Below are 22,188 nucleotides of genomic sequence, written 5' to 3' on the forward strand. Positions count from 1 at the left end.
TATATAATAGCAAAAAGTTGGATGCCTTTTTAAAATCAAAGACAGATAACAAAGAATTATGATCTTATTCTGCAGCCATTACAAAATATCCTATGGATTTCTTTTTGTGGGCAAATTGATTTTAGATGAACATTATGGAAAGATGTTAATGATATACTAATTAGGAGGGGAAGTCAGGTTACAAAATAGTATTCTAGTATGATACAATTTAATAAAATTGTGTGTATTTATCTATAGGCATATATAGAGAAATCTAAAGGAATGTTCTTAAAAGTTAATAGTGTGGGCAGGGAGGGATGATCCTAACATTTTTTTAAGTGATGCTGGGAATCAAACAAGACTAGCCTAGGCAATTTATACACCAAAAGCACAGATGCTAGGCAAGTACTCTACCACTGAGCTATACTACTAGCAGTCCCTGAATTCTTTTATAAAGACTTAAGAACTGTATTTTCATTATGAATAACCTATTTTAGGTATGTCATAGAAATAAGCAAACAAATATATGTGTTGATTTTGTCAGAAGCCACGGTTTTCACTGGAGAAGAAAGGACATATAAATATAAGAAGAAGTTACAAAACTTACAGAGGTGTAATGGAATGGAGGCACTAGTATGAACTGTAACTTCACATGGATGCTCAGATCTGTCTATGTACATGCATATTTCTATGTGTAGATATGTGTGCATATACATATTCATATCCTAGCTCTGTCCCCAATATGAGCCAGGAAGCAAAGACACTGCAATAGCAATGCGCACACCTCATACCTTTAATTCCATGGCAAAAGAAACAACGATTTCCTGGAGATTCTGGCTAATGCCAGGGCTAGCAGGGAAAGAACAAGAGGACTTGAGTATATTAGTTCAGAAAGCAAGCAAGTGCTCTGAAAAGTTCTGGGGCATGCTATAGGATTCGGGTGCCAACTAGAGGGGCTTCCCCTGGCCAAACTGGGGACAGTGTGAGCATGAATAGAATTAAATACAGTAATTAATTTAAAATCATTGAAAAACAGGAATTAATTAGTCCATACAGATAACAGACAAATAAATGGAGGGCTCTTGCTCACAACAGAATGTTAAATATGGAAGGGGTGCTGTAGTCAGAATGCTATCATTTTGCAAACAAGAGCAAATACCCAATGCTAACTCTCAAAGAGGAGAATGCTGATGAGGAGCAGGCTATTTGCCTGGTCTTAAAATGTCTCCTTTTAGACTGTTTATTAGGTGCCAGGAAGAAAAAAACACAATGGAGAGCTCAGGTGAGATCAAAATGAACCTTAATGTGGAGGACAGGGAGACTTCATGTGCCCTATTGTGACACACAGAAGAAGGGCACAGTATCTCTGCAGTGTTCTGGCCCAGAAGGTAAAGTTCTGATCAATCATGAGGACAAATGCAAAATGAGGGACTTTATGCTAAAGAGGAGAAGTGTATTATTCCAGAGTGTGCATGTCACAAAAGACAGACTATGGAAATGTTCAGGATTAAAGGGAGTTAAAGAGACAAAACCAAACACAATACCTGACCCTATACTAGATCCTGCACTAGAAAAGGAAATTTTGGGGTCCAAAGACAAAAAAAAAGAAAAGAAAAAAGAAAGAAAGAAATATGAGAAAGAAAGAAATATGGTTGTGTTACTGTACTGTGGTTATATAAGAAAGTATCTCTATTATTAGGAAACACTGAAGGATTTAAGGGAAAAGTCAGGTGCTATATATAACTTACTCTCTCTATGGAATGAATGTTTGTATCATTCCAAAATTCATATGTTAAAAAGTTTACCCCCAGCGTGTTGATATTTGGTGGTGGGGTTTTGGAGGTGATTAGGTGATAAAGGTAGAGCTCTCATGAATGGGATTAATGCTCTTATAAAAGAAGCCCAAGGAAGCTTGTTTCATCTACCACCATGTGAAGACACAGCAAGGATGCACTTTAAGGAATGGGCTCTCACTAAATGGTGCCTTGATCTTGGACTTCCCAAACTACAGAACTATGAAAAATAAATTTCTGTTGTTTATAAGCCACCCACAGTCTATGTTATTTTGCTACAGCAACCTGAATGGACGAAGTTTCTAATGGTAAGAAAAAAATATTTTTGTGTTTATGTGTGTGTATATAGGCACACATAGACACAGATGAGAGAATGCAAGAGTACACAAGAGATGTGATGAACAAGAATGATAAATGAGGTAAAATGTTAATGGGAGAATCTGACCAGGCATGGCTGCATACACTTATAATCCTAGCAACTCGGAAAGCTGAAGCAGGAGGATCACAATTTTAAGGCCAGCTTAGGCAACTTGCCAAGACCCTGACTCAAAATAAAAAAGGAATAGTGAATGTAGTTCAGTGGTAGAGTGCCCCTGGATTCAATCGCCAGTACCACGGAAAAAAAAAAAAAAAAAAAAAAAAGGAGAGAGACTCTAGAAGGGGTCTTGGGACCTTTTTTTATTTTTGTAACTTATCTCTAAAAGGAAATTATTTGTAAATAAAAGGATTAAAAAGTTAAAATTAGGGGCTGGGATTGTGGCTCAGCGGTAGAGCGCTTGCCTAGCACGGGCGGGACCCGGGTTCGATCCTCAGCACCACATAAAAATAAAGGCATTGTGTTGTGTCCATCTACACCTAAAAAAAAATAAATATTTTTTAAAAAGTTAAAATTAATAGTGGATAGTTACATCTGGGTAACAGGACATTCAACTATTTTGGTCTTATTTGTATTTTTTAATTATAGCATGTGTTAATTTTATAAAACTAATAGAGCTATTAAAATGATGATGATTCAGGGTTGGGACAGATGAGACAAATGGGTGCCAAAAAAAGACTTGATAACATGGTGTCCTTAAAAAATTATTCTTCCAAGAGTGCATATTTTATATGTGAGTCTGTGGCATAGAGAACAGGCCTCAGGCCCCTTGAAGAAGACATAGAGCACCTCCCTAAACCCCCATTCAGTTGCTCAGCAAGACAAAAGTTTTGTATTAAGTACATCCTCCCAGAGGAACTTCTGGAACCTTTCGTTGTTATTCCAGCATGTTCCTTGGGGTCTCCTTCTCTACCCAGAGGCTTCTGCCACCCACTTACGATGGTCCCAATAGTTAAAGGTTTCCTGCGTGCATGGCCATCTTAGTCATTATAGACAGAGCATTAAAAAAATGTGACTTCATCAAACCTTGATGCTGATAAAAATACAAGTTTTTCATTGCCTTCTCTTCACTTGTCTGCAGAAAACATATTACATATTGCTTTGTAACATGAAAAACACCAAAAGTAACCTTAAAAAAGGAAAACAGCATGACAGGTTAAAAATAGTTCCACAGAGGGGAAGCTACAAGCCTGGCCCTGAGGCTCCAGGATGCTGCCAGAGAATGTCAGGTAGGGAGAGAGCAGATGACAGGTTTTTACAGCCCAAGATGCCAATAACAGGCCTCCCTGGCTGGACACTTGTCCCCCAGACATGCCTTCCAGATAGTGCCCTGGACAGGAGTTTAACTTCACCCCTTTCCATCCCAAGTGAGAAAGTGGCAAAGCCACAGGGATGATTTTGAGTTTGTGCTAATTTAGAAAAGAGTACATATTAGCAAATTCTGTACTTTATTTTTGCTCCAAACTGCTTGCAACCCATCACAACTGAAATGCACAAACCATGATTTGTGGATCCATCACTGCTCCTGAAAAATAGGGGAAATTGGAGGCAGAGTCAAGTGTCTAATGATTCTTATTTTACAACTTTACTACACATATGCATGATATCTTTGAATACTTGTACGGGACTAAATTGTGTGTATCCTCAAAATTCTTATGTTGAAGTCCTCATCCCAATGTGGCTATATTTAGAGATGAAGCTTTTAGGTAATTAAGACTAAATGAGGCCACGAGGGCAGGGCCCTCATGTGATGAAATCAGTGTCCTATAAGAGGAGGGCTGGTGCTCGCGCGCGCTCTCTCTCTCTCTCTCTCTTTCTCTCTCTCTCTCTCTCTCTCTCTCTCTCTGAAAATGCACAGAGAAAAAGACCTGATTAGAAATCCTATCTGCACTACCTTGATCTGGGACTTTCAGCCTCCAGTACTGGAAAATGTAAATCTCTCTGTGTAAGCCCCCAGTCTGTGGTACTTTAGAGGGCAGCTCAAACAGACTAATTCAATACCCAAAATCTACTTTGCAAGGTGGAAAGCAGGGCTCAGAGAGATGTGGCCAAGGGATCTGCCCACATCACCAGAGTTAGGACCCAAATATCTGAATATCTGGTTCTCTTCTAGTTCATTATCTTTTTTGTTTTTTTTCCAGTGTTGAGGATTGAAGCCAGGAATCAGTGTATACTAGGCGAAAGATCTACCACTAAGCTATACCCTCGGTCCTAGCTCATTATCTTTAAGGCTCAGGAAGGTTTGAGATAACTTCTAATGATAGCTAATAATTTCAAAAGTTATACAAAGAGTCAATCTGTTAACCCTAACTCCAGCCCCATTTTATGTAGTGGGCATTATAGCCTTAGGCATCTTCCCATCTATACTACAGGCAGAGTTGAATTAGGATGGCAAAATACTAATAGGTCCTAGACACAGGCAAGGGAGCTTTTCTGCAAAGCAGTTTTTGCAAATTACTAATATCACTAATTTTTTTAATTCCAAAAATAATATAAATGTAAAATATTGAAAAGTATCATGCTTTTGCTTTCTTTCCTACATACTTTCAAAAACTATCCCTACATTAATCTGTCCTTCCCTCCTTTCAGTCCACTGATGCTACTCTAGGACATCTGTTAACTGATACACTGCATTCTGTGTGCTCTATCTGACTCCCTCCTTAGTAGCTGTGTAGTTTCAGTCTTCTCTTGAGACTCACTCTGGCCCTATGCTCTTTTTTCTTAATTAGTATATTTTACTCTACATATTCTACTTTCTTACTCACTTAACTGATCATGAATATTTTCCCATATCCTTAGCAACTCTAGAAAACTTTCAACTTTTAATACTAGAGGTAATTTTTAAAGGGTAAATGTTTTCTTTCCTCTCTCTCTTTTTCCTTTGTATTGAGAATTGAATCCAGGGGCATTTTACCACTGAGCTACATCCCCAGACCTTTTAATTTTCCTATTTTGAGAAAGGGTTTCACTAAGCTGCTAGGGGTCTAAGTGGGTCTCAGTAATTGCTGAGGGTGACCTCTGACTTGTGATCCTCCTGTCTCAGTCTCTCACATCACTGGGACTAAAGGTGTGTACCCCCATGCCAACAAGGATAAATATTCTCTTACCAGTATTCAAAATACATGTTTAGGGGGCCCCAAAATATGGAGATAAAGTCACTTTCTAGAGGTGAAAAATGAATCCATAGGTTTGCAAATGAGCTCCATCATTTGCAAAAATAACCTAACCCTGTCTTAGAGGCTAGTCTATAAATAGCTTTAAAAAAAAAAAAAGAAAAAGAAAACAGCAGAGCATACGGCACATACTTGTAGTCCCAGCTACTCAAGTAGACTGAAGTAGGAGGATCATTTATATCCACCAGTTTGTGGATAATGCAGCATAACATCTATCTCAAAAATAAATAAATAAGGGACTGGGGTTGTGGCTCAGTGGTGGAGTGCTTGCCTAGCATGTATGAGTTTGATCTGGGTTTGATCTTCAGCACCATATATGAATGAACAAATAAAGTAAAAAATCCATTGGCAACTAAAAAATATTTTAAAATAAATAAATAAATAAACAAGCAAGCAAGCCAGGCACAGTACTGCATGCCTATAACCCAGGGACTCAGAAGGCTAAAGCAGAAGGATCCCAAGTTCAATATCAGCCTCAGCAACTGAGACCCTGTCCTAAAATAAACAATAAAATGAGCTGGGGATGTAACTTGGTAAACAGACCCCTGGCTTCAATTCTCAGTACCAGAATAAAATTAAATAAATAAACACACACCTACATTCACATGCACACACCAAAACAAGCAAATCCTCTCAAGCCTCTAGGGTGTGCCTTCCAGGGGCACCTCCTAGCACAGACATCTCTCCAGGGCAGAAGTGACTTGACCTTCAGTGTTCTCAGCTCTTTCTCACCATGTTAGGAAGTAGACCTACTAGTTTATTCCAGGTTGGCTACAGGATAAAAACCCTAAACATTGCCAGGATATAGATGGAATCCACCCAGAGACATACCTCTATTTTGACTGGCAAGAGGTGGTCTTATTTTTATTTCTGGCAAGTCTACAATGGCTCACCTTTCTCTTCCACCTCTCCATGGAAGATGAAGCAAAACTAACTTTCCTAGTCTCTTTTTCTTGTTTTCCCCTTTCCTTTCTTTTCTTATTTTATTTATGTTTTTCTAATTTTCCAACAGAATTAACTGGGGAGCCTTTGTCCCAATACCTGGAGTTTCTGATTCAGCAGACCTGGGTGTTTAATGAATAAGAAATTATCTATTGGAGTTGGGTGTGGTGGCACACACCAGTAATGCCAGTGACTCAGGAGGCTGAGACAAGAGGATCACAAGTTCAATGCCAGCCTCAGCAACTTAGTGAGGCCCTAGTCAACTTAGCAAGACACTCTCTCAAAATAAAAAATGGATACGTATGTAGGTAAGTAGGTCTGAGGACATAGCTCAGTGGTAAAGCATCCCTGGGATCAATCCCCAGGATGGATGGATGGATAGATAAATAGATGAACAGATGGATAGAAAGAAAGAAAGAGGGAAAAGAAGAGGAGGGGTAGAAAGGGGAAGAGTAGGAAAGGGAAGAAAAGAATCCATTGGACACTTGGATAAGCCACACCTTTGTTTTTCTGCTGATCTGCCTCAGAGCAGACAACTCCTGGACAATGCCCATCGATGCCATGCACAAACAGGGTAAAACTGTGAGCAGGCCCAGGTCTTGTCTCACGTCAACCACTGATTACCAGCAACAACCATGGCTTCTTCACTGGGTGATGCCAAAAGACAAGATAGTACCTAGAAAAACAACTGTCCCAGATGAGCACTAGATGAGCACAGGTACACTGTCACCCTATCATGATAACAGATGACACAGCTATAAATACTTACAAAAATGTAATTGACAATAGGTTATAAACTGCTTTGGATAATAAAGAGCAACTCCATTTTTGAGGTTAGATGTAAGACTTTTCAAGTCCCCTTCCCTTTCTGCTGTACATCTGATGGGATGACAAGAAAGCCTGAGGTTCCTTCTTTGGTGCTGGCTGGGGACCCTCACTCAGTTACCACCCTAAACCAAAGTAAAACTCCAAGACAGCTGCTCTGCCCCAAAAGTCTCACTCCTTTTAGCAATAAATCTTTTTAAACCTTTGGGTATATGTTGTGGGTTGAACTGGGTGCCCCAAGTCCCAACTCTGGTACTGTGAATGTGACTCTACTTGGAAACAGGATCCTTGCAGATGTGATTAGTTAAATTTTAAGATAAGGTGATATAGACTGGGCCTCTCATGCAAAAACTAATGCCCTTTTAAGAGGGAAATCTGGATACACAGAAAGAATGCCATATGACAACAGGGCTAGGCTGATGTAATGCATCTACAATCCAAGGAAAGTCAAGGATTGCCAGAAGCCAGAGAGAGGTCTGGGGCAGAAACCCCTCAGAATCTCCAGAGTAAAACAAGTCATGCTAATCTCTTTGTTTTGGCTTCCAGAGCTGTAAAAGAATAAACTACTACTTCTTTTTTTTAGCCACCTAGTCTGTGGTACTTCTGACAGCAGCCACAAGAAACTAATACCAACCGTGTGTGTGGCTCGAAAGATGTATTATTAGCTTCTACCTCTGTCTTCACATGGCTTTCACCCATCAAGTTACCCTAGAGACCAGCCTAATCTGGTATAACCTCATCTTAACTAATCACATCTATAAAGACCCTATTTCCAAAAAGGAACACATTTAGAACTCTAACATATCTCTTCAGGGGAACACAATTCAATACACAATGATATCTAGGACAAATCTGGGGTAGGGACATTCCACCTATAAAAGGCAACTCTGAAAGGCTTAAAGCTTGCTGTGCAAGTTAGGTGCAGTGGCACATGCCTGTAATCCCAGCAGCCTGAGAGGCTGAGGCAGGAAGATTTTGAGTTCAAACCCAGCCTCAGCAACTTAGAGAGCTTTAGCAACTTAGAGAGGACTTCAGCAACTTAGCAAGACCCTGTCTCTAAATAAAATATAAAAAAGAGGTGGTGATGTGGTTCAGTGCCCCTGGGTTTAATCTTTAGTACAAACAAACAAACTTGTGTGCAGCAAAGGAATGGCTGAGACAATGTACAATATACATGAAAAGATCCTATCAAGTGACACACAGGAAGGACAAGGAGGTGTCAGATAAAATAACACTGCCTGCTAGGAGAGGAGGCAGAGTGACCACCTGAACCCTAAGGCCATAATCATCCCAACACCCCCAAACTGAGAGATTTCTGAGAAGAGAAATAGTTCTAATAAGCCACCAGTCTTTGTCAAGTTTTCCACGGCATGTAAGGCTCACCATATGATAGGAAGTGGAACTTTCAAGAGCAGCCCTAATCCTCCAACAGTGTACCCTAGACTTAGGTTGGAGAGATGAAGAATCCCTCATTGCACAAACACTGAATAACACAGATGCTAATCCATAAAATGAGGTATGCTATCCCTGGCCTGCATAGCTCATGAAGTTGCTACAAGGATCCAAAGAGATTACTTATCCTAAGCAAGTCAATGTTCTCTTGGATTTACCCTACATGGATTTACTGCTTGGAACCTTTCTAGGAGTTTGGGATATAAAGGTGAAGGGCAGAAATGCCTGACTCTTCATTTAGCTCAATGAGGCAAGGAGAAATTGACAATGAGTAATACCAAAAACAAACTAGAAGATGTTAAATGCTTAGAAAATAGAAAGCAGGCTAAGTCAGGGTGGGGTGCAGGCATGAGAGGGTAAAAGCAGATGTTGTATTGTGGGATGGTCAGAAGGGACCATGTAAGCACAGGCTTTAGAGGCACAGCCCAGAAAAGGCCCAAGTTGCTCAGAGGTTGGCAGGGAGACTGAGTTTCAAAGGCCACAAAGAAGACTCTGGCTTTTATTCTTCAGGACAGAAGAGCCATCACTGGCTCTGAGTCAGGGTAACAGGCCTGTCTGTGTCACTGGCTTAAGACTGAGACCTGGCCAGCAGCCCTCGAGATGATAGCACATGGCTAGGCCCTCAAGGTGTCTATGAAGTGAAATCCTCAACACACAAGACAGAGGGTGTGAGAAAGACAGAGGACACAGGTTAAATCCAAGATTTTAGACTCAATCAGTTGGTCCTATCTCCACTGGCCACGGCTGGGGTAAAGCAAGGCTGAGGGGATCATGAGCAAATCAGCACTGACATGCTGACACAAACCAGCCCCTACCTCCCATTTGCCAACATGAGCTGGAAGGGGCCTGGAGTCCAGGAGAGTCAACATCCCACTGTAACTGGGGGAACCAGTGGGAGGAATTTTCCCAAAGACATAGACTTTAAAGCTCCTCCACATCAAGGTTTAGCTACAACAAAGATAAGAATCGATTTGCATTTTAGCCAGGCATGGTGGTATGCACTTAGAATCCTAGTGACTCAGGAAGGAGGCTGAAGCAGGAGGATCACAATTTCAAGGCCAGCCTCAGCAATTTAGCAAGATCCGATCTCAAAATAAAAAATAGGGGCTAGGGTTGTAGCTCAGTGGGGGAATGCTTACCTAGCATGTGTGAAGCACTAGGTTTGATTTTCAGCACCACATTAAAATAAATAAAATAATGGTATTATATCCATCTATAACTAAAAATAAAAAATAAATAAAAGTAAAAAATAAAAAGAGCGGGGGCTATAGCTCAGTGATATCGCACTTGCATAGGATGCACAAGGTCCTGGATTCAATCCTCAGTGCTGTTAAAAAACAAAACAAAACAAAAAACCTAACAACTTTATAAAAAGCTATAATGAAGACAATATAAAACAGATCTCAGTCTCTGACCCATACAGCAGTATTGTTCCTGGTGTGCAGGTAGCCTGGACACTCAGTCTCTAGGTACAAATCCTTAAAAGGAAAGATTTGCCTCTGAATTATTCCATTCTAGGTTTTTTGTTTGTTTATTTCTCTCTCTCTCTCTCTTTTTGTAAAGCCACAATTGAAGGTATGGTCTGCTTGGTTAACACAGCTTCTTATTCTGGAACCCACATGAGCACATCCTTACTTCTGCTTCACTCAGAGGGTATGAGGAGAAGCTGCCTGTGCTCTTAAAGAACAAGAACTACAGAATCCAACCTTTTTGTCTGTGCCTTGGAAACCAAATTTCAACCAACAGTAATAATCTTGAATAGTCATTGTTATGGTTTGTATCTGAAATGTTCCCCAAAAGCTCATGTGTTAAAGGCTTATCCTAATGCAGCAATGTTCAAAGGTTGAACTTTGGGAAATGATTGTATCATGAGGGCTCTGACCTCATCAATGAATTAATTCATTAATAAATGAAGTTATAGTTTAAAGAACTTTTAGAAGGTGGTAGAAACTTGAAGAGATAGGACCTAACTGGAGAAACTCAGTCACTGAAGGCACATCTCTGAATGGTTTACTTTGTCCTCAGACCCTTCCTCTTTCTCTGTCTCCTGTCTGCCATGAGGTGAGCCACTTTGCTCTTTCACATGCTCCCTGCCATTGATGTTCTGCTTCAACACAGGCCCAGGAGCAATGGAACCAAGTAACCATGGACTGAAACCCCTGAAACCATGAGCTAAAATAAATCTTTCCTCTTTTAAGTGATTTTTCAAGTATTTCATCACAGCAACAAAAACTTAGTAACAGTCATTTTGCATCAAGTTTTTTTACCTTAAACTGTTGAGCTGGGCCTCAGTGTCTTCACCTATGTAAAGGGGATAATAATAGTACCTACTGCATAGGGTTGCTGTTAAGATTAGCTAACACGTGCAAAAAGCACTCAGTACAGGCCTGTCAACATACTTTTTGGAAATGGACTGGATTTAAATTTAAAAGAGCATTTCCTAGGACTGGAAAGTCCCTTTCCTGGAGGTTCTAGGTAAGAGGCCCTCGCTTGAGCTTAGGGGTGCTCTTCTGTTTCAGGTCAACTGCTTGGATGTTCTACCAAAGCCCTGATTAAGTGAAGCTTGAAGGGCTGCTCTGTAGAACCAGTGCCACCTCCACCCCTGAGAAACCTCCTGGTATAACAATATGAGAATCCTAGATTTGCAATGAAAGCCACTGCAAGGCCTCAGCTCTGCAGGCAAAACTATGTCCCTTCCACACAGACCACAGCCCTGATGGATTTCTCCAAGAGCAGGTTAAATCTTATTCAAGCTCTCTAGTGCTTTCTCCTCAAAGTGTGGTATATAAGCCCCATTCCTCCCTCTTCTACTTGGTCCTCAATCTAGCTCCCTTAAGTCAGTCTAGGCCACAGTGAGAAAGCAAAGCTCTTCCTTCCCTGTAAGATATTGGTGTTGGACCAGGCATGGTGTTACATACCTGTATGCCCAGTGACTTTAGAGGCTGGGTCAGCCTCAGCAACTTAGCAAGACCCTCAGCAACTTTGTGAGACCCTGTCTCAAAATAAGAACTGGGAATGTAACTCAGTAATAAAGTGCCCCTGGGTTCAATCTTCAATAACCACCCCCCTCCCCCCAAAAAAGAAGACACCTATGTTGGGAGAGAACCTTCCTAGATAAGAAAGACAATAGGTTAAAATAAGCTTTAAGTATTTTTAAATGTCCAATGAATGTTAATAGGAGTGCTTTAGTTACCAAGGCAGATGAATCCTTGAGAATTCCAATGGATGGTGATGTTGCTCAGGGGAGTGGGCATGAGGTCTCCAGTTAAGGTTATAAAGGACAAGCAAGTAAGGACAAGGCCAAAAGAAATGTCAAGGAAGGCTGGAAAGAAGAAAAAGAAGGGGAGGGAGGAAAGAGGAGAAGGGGAAATAAGAAGGGAAGGAGTGAGTGAAAGAGAGGAAAGAGGAGAGAAGGAAGAAAGCGGAAAGAGGAAGGGAGACGGGCTCAGTTCAGGTACCCTCCCTCCTCAGGCACTGGCTCTGGGTCTACAGAGAACCACTGGCTTTGGGTTTATGTCCAGTGATGGCTTCACACAGTCTTGAATTCAATCAGTTCCCTTATCTACTACCATGAGTCTTACTTCTCCCCAGCTCCACTCAGAGCCCAAGCTTCCTCCCCTGAACTTGACATCTTTGACACTCCCACATCCTCTCCTCTTTCCTCAGCCTGAGCTCCTTCCTTCCCAGACAGGCCTCATTCCATGTGTGGGAAAATTTCAGTATAACAATGACCATATTTTCTGCAAATGAGAAGCTGAGGAGTATAAGTTCATTTATGTGGATCATATGTTACTGGTGGAATGTGGTTGGTTAGAACTTGATATTACCAATCAGATCAAACAAATTGAACTGGGATGAGGTTTCTAGAGAATGGGTGAATGAAAATGTCATGTTTCCTACTCTTTGGGCTGATGTCATGTATAGGGAGGTATGAAGAACCCTTAAAAAATCTGGTGGTAAAGGGGAAAGTGGTACATTTTTAGAGATAATTTGTTAGTGTCAATTTAAAAACAGGCAAGATCTCTGACCACAAAGTCCAATTCTCTGCATCTGCTACAGATGTCTAGAGGGAGACAGAGGATGGGCAGCATTAGACAAAACTGTAAATATTCTTAACTAAATAATATAACCATGCCACAGAAAATTATACAACTGTCAACATTTAGGTAGATCTGTTTCTTGTTCTGACATTCAAAGAACTTCAAGGCATACTGTTGAATGAATAAAGCAAGCTGCAGAATAGTATGATAGCACTTACATAAAAACAGAGTCAAGAAAAAACATAATATGTAAATGCAAAGGAAAAGTCTGTCAGGTAGTACAACCACAGTTGGGGAACAGAGAAGGACTCTTATTTCTGTAAGGCTGTCTCTCTAAGATTAACAAAATACTTAAAAATACAGTAGTTAATCTCTTATCCCTAGTTTTGCTTTCCATAGCATCAGTTATCCATGGTCATTTGCAGTCTAAAAATGTTACATGGAAAATTCCAGAAATAAATAATTCCTAAGTTTTAAATTTTGTGCTGTTCTAATAGCATGATGAAATCTGCTGTCCAGCCCTGTCACACCCAGGACATGAATCATCTTTTTCCCAGTGTATCCATGATCTATACACTACCCATCAGTCATTTAGTAGTCATTTATCAGATCAGCTATGTCACAGCTTGTGTTCAATAACCCTTACTTCATTTAATAATGGTCCCAAGTCACAAACTTTTATTCTAGTATATTATTACAAAAGATCTATTTTATTGTTATTGTTGTTAATCTCTTATTGTGCCTAGTTCATAAATTAAACTTGATCACAAATTAAACTTTTTCATAGGTATGTACGAAAAAAACATAGAATTTTATATTAGCCACTGTTTCAGGCATTTGCTGAGGATCTTTCAATGACTCCTACACAGATATAGTTATACATGGACACAATATCTTTATTTTGTTTATTTATTTTTATGTGGTGCTGAGGCTTGAACCCAGTGCCTCACATGTGTGAGGCAAGCGCTCTGCCATGAAGCCACAACCCCAGCTCCTATACACCAGTAATTTAAGAGTGGTGGTATAGTCACGAGCAGTAGTGCACACCTGTAGTCCCAGTGACTTGAGAGGCTGAGGCAAAAGGATCACAAGTTTGAGGCCAATCTTGACAACTTAGTGAAACTGTCTCTAAATACAAAATTTAAAGAGAGCTGGGGATGTAGCTCAGGGGTGAAGGGCCCTAGGTTTGATCCTCAGTACCACAGGGGGAAGAAAAAGGGGTAATGGTCTAGAGAAACCTGGATTACATTTGATTTTTATTTTCTGTCTTATACATTTTATGTTACTCAAATTATCTACCAATATAATATGAAAAATGTATATACTTTGTATAGGTAACCCAGGTTTATTAAAGGAACTTGAGGAGTTACATCTAGTGCACAGATAGAAATGAAAATCTGGGAATTCAGGATGGATGGTTAGGGATTGTTAGGGATAAGAACACCTTTGAGAATCTGATGAAAGCCAAAGATGCTTCCAGGAAAAATATACACCACACCTAACACTACACACAATTTCAGGGAACACAGGAACAACCCCAGAAACCCACCTATAAATCATGGACCAACAGTTAAAGCTACAGAAATAGGCTGAGCATGGTAGCACACAGCTGTAATCTCTAAAACACAGAAGGTTGAGGGAGGAGGAACATAGTTTGAAGATAGCCTGGGTAACTGAGTGTCAAAATAAAAAAAGGGTTAGGGATGAAGCTCAGTGGTAGAATGTCCCTGAGCCCTGAGTTCAATCCACAGTACCACTTAAAAAAAGAGAGAGAAATAAAAACAGATCACAGAACCCAAGGAAACACCAACAATGAAAAAGCAAGCAGAGAAGGCAATGTTAAGCAAGGCAAGGAAAGGAGATTTAGGCAGTTGTAGAAAGGGCAGGGAAGGGCAGATAAGGAACAGGGATGGTGGGAGCTGGGTGAGTGTTATGTGTTCAGGAAAGGCTAGCTGGTGGTGTGGGGGGGTGAGCATTATGTGTTTTCTGCCCCTCTGCCTACTCCATATTGCTTCAGATGGTTTCTCCCAGAGCTCAACACATCCGATATGGGCAAGAAAAGCCCTTCAGCAATTAGTAAGACAATGAGCCCAGATTCTGGCCCTGCCACCTCCTCTGGCCTTGTCTCCACACAAAAGGCTGTGGGTCATTTCTCAAACACACCTTTTTCTTTAACACAACGCCTGACACATTCAAAAGATCTGCAAAAATGCTTAAGATTTCTTCTTTCCTTCTTAGCTCTCTCATGGACCTTATCAATAAAAAAAACAATGGATTTGGAAACCCCTGCATAAACACTTCGGTCAGAATTCAACTTTTCTCCTACCTCTGCCCTATATTTCCGGATTTGCTTCCCCCAACACCTACTGAAGTAGGTTTGATGATTGTAATCAGCTGACTAAGACAGGCCAGGGGTCTCAGGAAGTACTGTCTCTTTTGCTGGGCTCATTTTCCAAGGAAGACACTGGGAGTCATGTCTGGAGATGTGCTTCATGCAGGCCACTGGACTGAGCCAAATTACTCAGTCTAGCTCAGGTCTCATTTGTAAGAGATGTGCATTGTATATCCAGTAATAAGCACATAGTTTTCCTCCATAAAACAAAATGAAGAATACTAAAGGTTTTGTGACCTCAGTTTTGCAATGTATACTCCTCATAAAATTAAAAATTACTACACACTGCAGATTCTGGGTCACTTACAAATAGCTCAAACCACACATATTGAAGTCACAACAGGGACGTAGTTTAGGCCCAACTGGCTCACAGAATTACCAGCCCAACAGTGTTATCCTCTGACCCAAGTCTAAAAAGTAGTGTGCTTAGGAACCAAGTGCACCATGATTTTTTCAAAGCTTCATGACAATTCTACACAGGCTCAGTCATCCACATGCTGACTCTAGGAGGCCCTGCCTTGCACTTTCTTGACAAGTGGGACAGGAATGCAGAGGGACCTTGAACCCCTGAGTCAATCAACCTGGCCTTCCCAGGGATGGGCCACTGCTTATTCTATTTATGAGCTCAAAGTACTGGGTACAGAGCTGGCAGTGAAAAGGCCAGGTCCCAGCAGTGATTGCTGCTCCCAAGCCTAGAAAAACAGTGGGCCTGCAGCTAGAGTCTGTAGGCCTACATTCAAGTTCAGCTTGCTTCATGCAGGCCACTGGACTGAGCCAAATTACTCAGTCTAGCTCAGGTCTCATTTGTACGGGACACAGCATCCCCATCTTCAACCTACAGGTCTCCCAGCAGCTGTAAAGATGTATAACACAGAAGGCTGTAGGTCATTTCTCAAACACACCTTTACAGTGCACTGTAAAGATGTATAACATGAATTGCTACCATTGCTACTGGGTCTAAGACCCTCTGAATGATTGGCAATAGTCAAAGAAGAATTTTACCAACTAATGGGATGACCTTGAGACTAATTTTCTGCCTCTGTAAAATGAAGGTGTTTGATTAAATGCCAATCTCAGATTTCATGTCCAGCAAAACTATCAAAAAGGTAATAATTCTGAGTTTTATTTTCTCAAGTGCCAAAAAAAATTACAAACTATATGTGTCACCATCATTTCCCAAAAGAAAGAACATTTTTAAGCAAACAAACAAAAATAAATAAAAAGGTAATATCAGAATAGTATCAACCACCCTATGCAGGCCGGTGGGTACCGGCTGGACGGATGAGACGACAGGCCGGCTTTTCAGCTCTGGGCAAGGATAGGGCTGTCTGTCTGCCCTGCCATCCTGGGACACCCTAGGAACATCCTAACGACAGCGACACCGAACCTCAGCTTCCAACGCAATCAAGTTCAAACGCCAGAAACGCAGACGCCAGGGGCGGGTGAGCCTCCCCAAGGCCTCTGCGAAGACCCGCATCCCGATTCTCCGACGCGACCTCAGTACCAAACCCTTTCCACGTCACCCAGACCCTCAGGCCTAGTGCTCCGACCCCTGCCCGCAGCCCACAGCTGTTCTGGTCACCCCCACCCCGACCAGGCGCCGCGACCCTGGCCCGGCCGCGTCCGCCCAAGGTCGGCGGGGAGGCCGCGGCCGCGGGCCGCGGACCTGGAAGGAGGGAACGCCGGGGCCGCGTCCGAGGCCAACTCAGGACATGGGTACAAGACACTGGTAGCTCGGGGCCCGGCCCCCGCTGGGCCAGCGCCCCGCGCGAGGTGGCGGCGCGGCCCAAGGCGGCACTCACCCGGGAGACGCCATGAACGCGGAGGCCTCACGCTCCCGCCTCCTCCGCTGCTCGCACGGCCGCGGCGGGCGCCGGGGAGGGGCCTCGGAGCCGCGCCCGCCCCGCTCCGCATCGCGCGGGGCTCCGGGCGGAGGGCAGGCGGCGGCTGGCGAGGGAGGGGACGGACTGACGGCCGACTGGCCGAGGTGCGGGAGCGTGAGCCTGGGCCAGCACAGCCCCACCCTACTGCCTCCCACCCGCTCCGTCCCGGCCCTAGGGCGCCAGGCTGCACCTTCGGTGCCGAACCTGCCTGAGGACCTGTCCCCGGCCATGAACTGGCTCCAGGACCTGGGGGAAATCTACACTTCTGCGTTTTGAGTTTAATTTACTAAGAAAAGCCTTTTTTCCGAATCTGTTATTGTTATTAAGTAAACCAACAACTTTGTACTTCTAACTTGCAGGGCTGTTTTTGAACATGTTTCTGGCCTGTTAACCTTTCCAAAAGATGTAAATTCACACTGTGAAGCTCTAAAGAATATTCTTTATATTGTGCACTATAATGAACCTAGAACTCCAGCAGTGGGGTTTTTTACACCCTCACCCACAAGCTATGAGTATTTGGACAGATAAAATTTTGAACCTCAGCATTTTCTGCGTTGTCACATTAAATATTATTAAAAATTATTATTATTTATTTTATGAAGTATACAAGACAGCAAAGCAGTGTTTAAAAGTCTTCTGGAGCCAGAATACCTGGAATGGAATCTGAGATCCATTAATAATTAGGAGCTCTGGCAAGCTAGAACTTCTCCGGGGCTACAATTCCTCCTTTGAAAAACAGGGGTATTATGTCCTATCTTCTCTTTGAGGATTAATGAGTTCATATTTGTATGGGATTAATATGTTGCCTGGTACAAAGTTTCATTCTGTCCTGGGAGAATCCATTCAATGTTTCTTAGCCTTGTCCTCATCAATAAAATAGTAGCTCACAGTTGCTACCATTTTAAGTGGTAGCAACCTCTAAGTTCAGAGGACAATTAATGATCTGTAAATGGGAGCTGTAACATAAAGCTAGAGGGATTTTGGGGACCCAGATTAGGGATAGATACAGTGAGGAAGAGTTTGGGGAGTGGGCAATCCTAAATGGATTTGATTTAAGGCAGTAATGATTGCCGCTGGAGGTCAGATTAATTTTATTTGTATTTATTTGATTTTTGTGGTATTGGAGATTGAATCTAGAGGCCCTCTACTACTGAGCCACACTCCAAAGCCCTTTTTATTTCTGAGTCAGGGTCTGCCTAAATTGAAGAGGCTGGCCTTGAATTTGTGAGTCTCTTGCCTCAGTCCCCTGAGTAGCTGGGATTACAGGTATGTGCCACTACATCTGACAAGGAAGTTTGTTTTCTAAAAATCATTTCACCACTAGTCCTGAACCTAGGTTCAATCCCCAGAACCCAGGACATGCTAGGCAAGTGCTTTACCATGGAGCTACATCCCCAGTCCTGTATTACTTAATATTTTAGAAACCAACAATTATTTTTGTTTATAATATTTTTAGTTGTAGATGGACACAATACCTTTATTCATTTATTTTTTAATGTGGTGCTAAGGATCTAACCCAGTGCTTCAAATGTGCTAGGCAAGCACTCTACTACTAAGCTACAAGCCCAAGCCCCAACAGATTTTTATTATGTTTATTTTATTTATTTTTTTGGGACAGGTCTCACTAAATTGTCCAGGCCAACCTCAAAACTTTCTCTTTTCCTATTTTAAGGTTAGCCTAGACAATTTAATGAGACCTGTCTCACTAAAAGTACATAGGAAAAGTTAGGTCACATTCACTCCACTGTTCTTCCCTTATGCCAACCTTTTTCCCTCCCTCTCAATCCCCTTCATCTAGTCCACTGATCTTTTTTTTTTATTATTAATTTTTATTGTTGGTTGTTCAAAACATTACATAGTTCTTGATATATCATATTTCACACTTTGATTCAAGTGGGATATGAACTCCCATTTTTACCCCGTATACAGATTGCAGAATCACATCAGTTACATATCCATTGATTTACATATTGCCATACTAGTGTCTGTTGTATTCTGCTGCCTTTCCTATCCTCTACTATCCCCTCTCCCCCCTCCCCTCCCCTCTTCTCTCTCTACCCCCTCTACTGTAATTCATTTCTCCCCCTTATATTTTTTCCCCTTTCCCCTCACTTCCTCTTGTATGTAATTTTGTATACCCCTGAGGGTCTCCTTCCATTTCCATGCAATTTCCCTTCTCTCTCCCTTTCCCTCCCACCTCTCATCCCTGTTTAATGTTAATCTTCTTCTCATGCTCTTCGTCCCTACTCTGTTCTTAGTTACTCTCCTTATATCAAAGAAGACATTGGGCATTTGTTTTTAAGGGATTGGCTAGCTTCACTTAGCATAATCTGCTCTAATGTCATCCATTTCCCTGCAAATTCTATGATTTTGTCATTTTTAAATGCAGAGTAATACTCCATTGTGTATAAATGCCACATTTTTTTTATCCATTCGTCTATTGAAGGGCATCTAGGTTGGTTCCACAGTCTTGCTATTGTGAATTGTGCTGCTATGAATATGGATGTAGCAGTGTCCCTGTAGTATGCTCTTTTTAGGTCTTTAGGGAATAGACCGAGAAGGGGAATAGCTGGGTCAAATGGTGGTTCCATTCCCAGCTTTCCAATACTGCTTTCCAAATTGGCCGCACCAATTTGCAGTCCCACCAGCAATGTACAAGTGAACCCTTTTCCCCACATCCTCGCCAGCACTTGTTGTTGTTTGACTTCCTAATGGCTGCCAATTTTACTGGAGTGAGATGGTATCTTAGGGTGGTTTTGATTTGTATTTCTCTGACTGCTAGAGATGGTGAGCATTTTTTCATGTACTTGTTGATTGATTGTATGTCCTCCTCTGAGAAATGTCTGTTCAGGTCCTTGGCCCATTTGTTGATTGGGTTATTTGTTATCTTATTGTCTAATTTTTTGAGTTCTTTGTATATTCTGGATATTAGGGCTCTGTCTGAAGTGTGAGGAGTAAAGATTTGTTCCCAGGACGTAGGCTCCCTATTTACCTCTCTTATTGTTTCTTTTGCTGAGAAAAAACTTTTTAGTTTGAGTCAGTCCCATTTGTTGATTCTAGTTATTAATTCTTGTGCTATGGGTGTCCTGTTGAGGAATTTGGAGCCCAACCCCACAGTATGTAGATCGTAGCCAACTTTTTCTTCTATCAGACGCTGTGTCTCTGATTTGATATCAAGTTCCTTGATCCACTTTGAGTTAACTTTTGTGCATGGCGAGAGAAAGGGATTCAGTTTTATTTTGTTGCATATGGATTTCCAGTTTTCCCAGCACCATTTGTTGAAGATGCTATCCTTCCTCCATTGCATGCTTTTAGCCCCTTTATCAAATATAAGATAGTTGTAATTTTGTGGATTGGTTTCTGTGTCCTCTATTCTGTACCATTGGTCCACCCGCCTATTTTGGTACCAGTACCATGCTGTTTTTGTTACTATTGCTCTGTAGCATAGTTTGAAGTCTGGTATCGCTATACCGCCTGATTCACACTTCCTGCTTAGCATTGTTTTTGCTATTCTGGGTCTTTTATTTTTCCATATGAATTTCATGATTGCTTGCTCTATTTCTACAAGAAATGCCGTTGGGATTTTGATTGGCACTGCATTAAACCTATAGAGAACTTTTGGTAATATCGCCATTTTGATGATGTTAGTTCTACCTATCCATGAACAGGGTATATTTTTCCATCTTCTAAGATCTTCTTCTACTTCTCTCTTCAGGGTTTTGTAGTTTTCATTGTATAAGTCTTTCACCTCTTTTGTTAGGTTGATTCCCAAGTATTTTATTTTTTTTTTTGAGGATATTGTGAATGGAGTGGTTGTCCTCATTTCCATTTCAGAGGATTTGTCCCTGATATACAGGAATGCCTTTGATTTATGCGTGTTGATTAGTCCACTGATCTTTCTTCTACATTGATAGAATCCTTCCCACTCACCCTTTTCCTCCCCCAAACCTTTCCCCCCACCCACCCTTTTCCTTTCCCTCTTTTTCCCTTCTATTTTTTTTTAATTTGTTCGAATTAGTTATACATGAGAGTAGAATGCTTTTTGACACATTGTACACAAATGGAGCACAACTTCTTCTCATTCCTCTGGCTGTACATGGTGCAGAGTCACACCAGTAGTGTAGTCTTACATGTATATAGGGTAATATTTTCTGTCTTATATTACAGACTTTCCCATCCCCACAGCCCCACCCCTCCCCTCACTCCCCTCTGAACAATCCCAAATTCCTTCATTCTTTCCTACCTGTCTCCCCACTATGGATCAGCATCCACTTATCAGAGAACACATTCGGCCTTTGACTTTTGGGGATTGGCTTATTTCACTTAGCATAATATTCTCTAGTTCCATCCATTTACTTGCAAATGCCATAATTTCATTTTTCTTTCAGGCTGAGTAATATTCCATTGTGTTTATGTACCACATTTTCCTTACCCATTCATCTGTTGAAGGGCATCTAGATTGGTTCCATAATTTAGCTATTGTGAATTGAGCTGCTGTAAACATAGAGGTGGTTGCATCACTGTAGTATGCTGATTTTAAGTCCTTTGGGTATAAACCGAGCTGGTTCAAATTGTGGTTCCATTCCAAGTTTTCTGAGGAATCTCCATAATGCTTTCCATAATGGTTGCACCAGTTTGCAGTCCCACCAGCAAGGTATAAGTGTACCCTTTTCCCTACATCTTCATCAACATTTATTGTTGCTTATATTCTTGATAATTGCTGTTCTGACTGGAGTGAGATGAAATCTTAGAGTTAGTTTTGATTTGCATTTCTCTAACTGCTAGAGATGATGAACATTTTTTCATGTGTTTGTGGATTGATTGTATTTCTTCTTCTGTGAAGTGTTTGTTCAGTTCCTTAGCCCATTTATTGATTGGGTTATTTGGTTTTTTGGTGTTAAGTTTTTTGAATTCTTTATATATCCTGGAGATTAGTGCTGTACCTGAGGTGTATATGGTAAAGGTTTTCTCCCATTCTGTAGGCTCTCTCTTCACATTATTGATTGTTTCCTTTGCTGAGAAGAAACTTTTTAGTTTGAATACATCCTAATTATTGATTCATAATTTAACTCCTTGTGCTTTAGGAGACTTGTTAGGGAAGTCAGATCCTAAGCTACATGATGAAGATTTGGGTCCAATTTGTCTTCTATTAGGCATAAGTTCTCTGTTCTAGTGCATAAGTCTTTGATCCACTTTGAGTTAATTTTTTTTCAGGGTGAGAGATAGAGGTTTAATTTCATTTTGCTACATATGGATTTCCAGTTTTCCCAGCACCATTTGTTGAAGAGGTTATCTTTTCTCCAATGTATGTTTTCGGCACCTTTGTCTAGTAT

At 41.3% G+C, this 22,188-nt stretch overlaps 1 protein-coding gene across 8 annotated transcripts in view; it reads right to left on the reverse strand.

The window, feature by feature from the left end:
- The window catches only part of Urgcp (upregulator of cell proliferation), a 47,573-nt gene that overhangs the window by 10,052 nt on the left and 15,333 nt on the right, over positions 1-22,188 (reverse strand). The window contains exon 1 of one of the 8 annotated variants that reach the window (XM_076836382.2): positions 16,775-16,880. The exons of 2 other annotated variants lie outside the window; for them this stretch is intronic. Coding sequence is in view for 2 of the 6 variants with exons in the window: in XM_076836388.2 (XP_076692503.1) it covers positions 9,356-9,372 (17 nt within the window). In the remaining 4 variants the exon portion in view is untranslated. 5 more of the 8 variants (XM_076836395.2, XM_076836388.2, XM_076836406.2 and 2 more) reach the window with 5 other exon arrangements.

The sequence above is a fragment of the Callospermophilus lateralis genome, chromosome 1, assembly GCF_048772815.1.
Source record: "Callospermophilus lateralis isolate mCalLat2 chromosome 1, mCalLat2.hap1, whole genome shotgun sequence".
NCBI classification, from domain to species: Eukaryota; Metazoa; Chordata; class Mammalia; order Rodentia; family Sciuridae; genus Callospermophilus; species Callospermophilus lateralis.